Consider the following 5,561-nt stretch of genomic DNA (forward strand, 5'->3'; position numbering starts at 1 on the left):
AATTCTCCTGTTTTGTCTTTCTGTCACAGAAGAGGTTTTAATTTTTATGAGGTTGTTATGCACAACTCCTCTTTGTTTAATTTTAGATTTAAATAATTTAGGTGGTCGGGGGACAGACACCGTTTGTATAAAACTATGAAAACTATGGCTGGGTAACTGAACTAGAAGCTCAGAGAGGCGTATAGGACTGCGTCTCCGAGTCCTGGTCTCAACTCACATATCAGTGAACCTTAACATTTATTACTGAGCTGAAAAAAGCGTATCCTAAAGATGACGATATAGATCAATGTTTTCACTTTGTATCGATGATACTGGATCGTTGATCACTGAATCAATATGTTGATCCAGATCGATGGATCATTACTCACCTAGTGACCATGCCCAAAGACTTTTTTTAAACGGGGGTGAAAATGACAACACTCCCAGTGGCAAAACGATTATACAATTCTCAAAATTCATCCAAATATACTTTACAGAACTTGTTTTTTGGTCTCAAATAGCATATACATAAGGTTATACTGTAGGTCTATCTGATTTGACACAGAGTGACCTATATATGTTTGCCAGTGTCTGCCTGTGTGTACCCCTGAGCCTCTGCTCCATGTATTACTTCCTAGTGTAGGCTGTGTGCTGAGCCCAAACTGACTTCCATGTCACTCTCTCCCACAGGTTTTGGTGGTGGGCCAGGATTTGGTGGGGTGGGAACTGGGGGGTCTTCTTTTGCCTTCTCCTCCGCCAGTAAGCCCACAGGAGGCAGTCTGAGTGCAGGTACATCCATACATACTGAGCATATGTCATCAGAGGCAGCTGGACAAGCCTCCTGTATACATATTGTCAAGCTCCTCAGAGCAATGTGCAGATAGTTTCCTCTCTGCTGTAAGAAGGCTTTGTTGACAACATTATCCTTGTATAGTCTTGTAAGCCTTTTTACGCAAGCGTGCTGGCGGTTTGGCCAGCACATTTTGGGATATGGGGTTTTACACCAGGTGGACAAAATCTCCTCACAACATAGCAAATGCTGGAATCTGTGTTTCATATGGACATCCTTTATTTGCTCCATTACTTTTGTTTTTTTCTAACATTTCCTCTTCCTTTCTCTTGTCCTGCGTCCCCTGTCTCTTGCTTTTCCAGGTTTCGGTAGCAGCAGCAGCTCAGGCTTTAACTTCAGTAACCCCGGCCTCAACCCCTCAGCCGGCCTGACATTTGGCGTGTCTAACCCAGCTGCGGCAGGCTTTGGCACGGCGCCCCTTCTCCAGCTCAAGAAACCCCCTGCTGGTAATAAAAGGGGCAAGAGATAGAAGAGAGGAGAAACAGAGCCCTGTGACTGACCAGCTAACCGGCTTGGGGTTTGTAGCGGGTAAGGCCTGGTCTCCCAAAAGCATATAAGTGCTATGATAATCATTATTGAACTACATAACGAACTCATTGGGGCTTGGATTGAACCCACTGTAGCACAGCAACACAGGATCATCCATTTAAACCCACATGGAGGCATATACAACATTGGCAGACAAGCATTATCTTTATATCATACATTGGTCTGTATTTTTACTATCGTACACTGATTTGATTGAATTAATTGATTCCAAATTGCCTCCTATATTTCCACTAATATTGCCCGTCAGCTTAAAATAACACTTAACATCATTTTGGCCTTATTAATACTCGGGAACTCCTAATCAATGCAGTAGACACAGGAGTGTATAGGAAGGTTAAAAGTGATGTTTGGATAATGTTAAACATGAGTTTGCCTGCTTGCATTGACTCAAAATGCTGCCTGCACACTATAATCCGTAGCGCTACAGTGCTTTTGGGAATGCCAGCCACGGACAGAGCTGGGTCAATAACAAATCGTTCACTTATCTGTGAGGAATTGCTTTCGTCTGAATATTGTACACGATCGATGTGTTTTTGTGCTCTGAGGTGGAGAGTGCAGTCGGCACCATTGTGGCGCACAGTCGCCCAGCTGCACTCGAACGCCTCTCAAATGATGACTTGGCTCAAGTCTTGTCCAGGGAGCGGTGAGATAAGGGAAAGGGAAAGGAGCTTAGGAGGCGACAGTTGGTCTGAACAGTGTAGTCCCTGCCTGGAGGTGTCAGCGGGGAGTGTTATCTGATCCTAGATAGTTTTATAGGCACATGAGAGTGTCCAGGGTGGGTTTTTGGGGGAAGCACAGTTTTATTTTTATATCAAGCAGAGAGGAAGATGAAACTCGGGAGGGGTAAAAATGGGACTAGCACCATGGGATAGTCCATTATCTAGTCCACATAACCTGTGTTGTTTTTGCTAGAGTCCATCCTTATCATTGTTTAATAATTACTTTTTAGACTTATTTAGTTTGCCCCATTGTAAGAACTCGGGAGTAGAAACGCTGTGCTGTTTGTTTCACATTGCTCCCGTTAAATGTAAGTGGAATCTGAAAGGGACTTCACGAGCAGATTCTACCTACACAACTTATACATGTGCTATAATAAATTTGCACTTGCCAGTGTATCTGACCTGACAGTGATTGTGTGAATGTGCATGTGTGCTTATTGCACAAGTATGAATTTGTCTCTCTTGTCCATCGTAGTCGCTGACTTATTTTGAGTGTCAGGTGTGGTTGGGGCGATATTCTGCTTTTTTAAAAAAAAATAAAAAATGTCCATGTCAGTGCAGTTACCAAATACTGGTAACTGTACGATTATTTTCTAATCACAGTGTATGTGTAAACCTGTATTTTCAAGAAGCTGTTTAATAATAAAATCTCCAACATGATGTATGCCTGTCTGTGGCATCACTTCAATAAATGTGTGTGCTGACACAGAATGACGTCTCTCCTCATGTGTTTGTCCGTATGTGCGTCATTTGATTTGGGAGTGTTCTAACTTTAGTCTGAAAATTAAGACACATTCATGGCTGCACTAGTTTTTACCACTTTCATGCTACTGTTCACAACAGACTCATCATTGTCCTAGCCTGGGCATGTCTAAAGTCTGGCCTGCGGCTTTTTTAAAATACACTGCATGAGGCCCACGGCACAGTACGGGTTAACTGAGTAAGAACACTGCATTTTCTTTCAGTTCACCTCACAACGGACCATCATACAGTTTGTAGACATGCACCAAGTAGGAACTGTGGAGACCAAATTAAAACAGTTTTCATAAACAGACGGCAAACATTTTTTTTTTTTTTTTTTTTTTTTTTTTAAATAACCTGTATAATTCAAGAAGTAGCAGGCCCACGGTTATTTTAACATGTAATCTGGTTCCCATTTGAAACAGTTTGGACACCCCTGTCATAGCCTGTTTAAATTACATGTTCCTGGGCATTCTACAGGCAAGTTATCCTTTTGAGATGCTGTGTGGACTTGGTTTCAAAAATTTAGTGTAGTATAGTTCTTATGGAAAAATTGCACAGTATCTGCTTAGCAATTTTTAGGTATGCATTGTGAGGCGTACCAGTTGAAGATAATTGTCACCACATCTTCCACAAAGGTGTCAAACTATCCTCAGTTTTATCTTTCTTTAATCAGTAACACAGTCACAGTAATAGATGCAGATGTTCTACCAGTCAGTTGTCACCAGCATTCTGTTCTATGCTGTGGTGGCAGCACGTTGCACAGAGCTGGACTACCTTAGGTCAGTTAAAGAGAATAGGACCCTAAACAAACTGCTGTCCATCTTTGACAATTCCCGACACTCAGTAAGCAGAGGAGTATGTTCAGTGGCAGACCTCGCTCCCAGTCCTGCTCAACAGACTTTACTCCCCCAGACAAGAAGGCTATTCAACTCCTTCCAGCGACGGCAGGTTGGAACAGACTGAATACTCACCTGCCCACCTGTCTTTAGGCTGCCGGACTGATGATAACATTGCACAATTTGCATTTACATTTCCTTTAAATATGCACCCTGTTTGCATTTATATTTATTTAGATACTTGCCCTCTGTTGGCATTTCATATTTAACCTTATGTACTTTTTATATTTTATATTTTTGACCATTCCTCATTTAACACAGTCTTTAATTTTTTCTTTTAAGCAACCTCTACAAAAAAATCAGCACTGGTATTTGAATATATATTTATTTTTATTTATTTATTTATTCATATCACCCATAGCAAAGTATTAATTACTTCTGCTCTGCCCTTCGACTTGAATTTAATCACCTCACTTTGCACTGTCACACACCTAAATTTGCACTACCATCATGAGCATACCTACTGTAGTAATAGCTCTCTGTATTAGACATTGCATTTTTATTCTTTTTACCTATTTTTCTAACTTTATGCCTATCTGTGTCTTTGTATGCGTTGTGTTGTGTAAAAAGCTACTGGGTGCGTTAATGTCCCTCGAGATTAATAAAGTATCTATCTATCTATCTATCTATCTATCTATCTATCTATCTATCTCGAAATTAATTCATCATTGTTATCAGAAGGGGCGCTATGGCACTTCACGCAGCAGTCCAGCTGCTCTAAAAAAAACAAACGAAGAAGAACACTGTTGCTATGCGACGATGCTGCAATACACTAGTCGTTGAGTATCTGAACATTAATAACGTTATTTGAGCTAACCGAGCCACCTGGAGTTTAAACATTGTTTGTCCACATTCATTGTTCAACATTTCAGGTAACGTAACATTTTAAAATGCACAAAATCTTCTTATAGTTAGAGTTAGTCAGAAAAAATGTCTTTTGGCTCTTTGCTAACATTTGTCAACTTAGTTTGTGGCCGCTAACAATAGCCCATGACGATACCTAACCTAACTTAGTTAACCTAGCTAACTTTATTCGTGTCTCACATCATTGTTTGAACTTTGTGTTTTATTATCCGTTTATATAATATTCAGCGTATGTCTACTACTACTACTACTAATAATAATAATAATAATAATTAATAATTAATAATTATAAACTTAATTTCTCTAGCGCTTTTCTAAACCAGACTTACAAGGTGCTTCAAATTACAATACCATACAATGTGAAATACAAAGAACATCATTCACAGAAAATGCGATTTATGCATTATACATATATATAGATGTAATATATACATATACACGCGTCCATACAAACACATGTATACACTTACATACACATACAGGCCTCTCATGTACATACACGTAAGTATACATAGGTAGCTACATGCAAAACTGTATGTACATACATTCACCAGCCACTTTATTAGGTACACCTCGCTTGCCTTCAGAACTGCCTTAATTCTGGATAGTATAGATTCAACAAGGTGCTGGAAACATTCCTCAGAGATCTGGGTCCATATTGACATGATAGCATCACACAGTTGCTGCGCATCCATGATGAGAATCTCCCATTCCACCACATCCCAAAGGTGCTCTATTGGACTGAGATCTGGTGACTGTGCAGACCATTGGAGTACAGTGAGCTCATTGTCACGTTCCAGAAACCAGTTTGAGATGATTTGAGCTTTGTGACATGGTGCGTTATCCTGCTGGAAGTAGCCATCAGAAGATGGGTACACTGTGGTCATAAAGGGATGGACACGGTCAGCAACAATACTCAGGTAGGCTGTGGTGTTTAAACCATGCTCAGTTGGTACTAAG

At 40.4% G+C, this 5,561-nt stretch overlaps 2 protein-coding genes across 6 annotated transcripts in view; both read left to right on the forward strand.

Moving 5' to 3' along the window:
• nup58 (nucleoporin 58) overlaps positions 1–2,808 on the forward strand; it is a 19,184-nt gene extending 16,376 nt beyond the window's left edge. For 3 of the 4 annotated variants that reach the window (XM_050056748.1, XM_050056749.1, XM_050056750.1), the window contains 2 exons: positions 670–768; positions 1,132–2,808. In XM_050056748.1, coding sequence (XP_049912705.1) covers positions 670–768; positions 1,132–1,298 — 266 coding nt within the window. In that variant the 3' untranslated portion in view covers positions 1,299–2,808. The remainder of the gene's footprint in view (positions 1–669; positions 769–1,131) is intronic. The other variant, XM_050056751.1, reaches the window with a different exon arrangement.
• A 1,667-nt stretch (positions 2,809–4,475) lies between these two features.
• The window catches only part of ropn1l (rhophilin associated tail protein 1-like), a 37,568-nt gene continuing 36,482 nt past the window's right edge, over positions 4,476–5,561 (forward strand). Inside the window, exon 1 of one of the 2 annotated variants that reach the window (XM_050056762.1) lies at positions 4,476–4,609. The gene's annotated coding sequence lies outside the window, so the exon portion shown is untranslated. Of the gene's footprint in view, positions 4,610–5,389; positions 5,522–5,561 lie in introns of those variants that run through there. The other variant, XM_050056761.1, reaches the window with a different exon arrangement.

The sequence above is a fragment of the Epinephelus moara genome, chromosome 11, assembly GCF_006386435.1.
Source record: "Epinephelus moara isolate mb chromosome 11, YSFRI_EMoa_1.0, whole genome shotgun sequence".
Lineage (NCBI taxonomy): Eukaryota > Metazoa > Chordata > Actinopteri > Perciformes > Serranidae > Epinephelus > Epinephelus moara.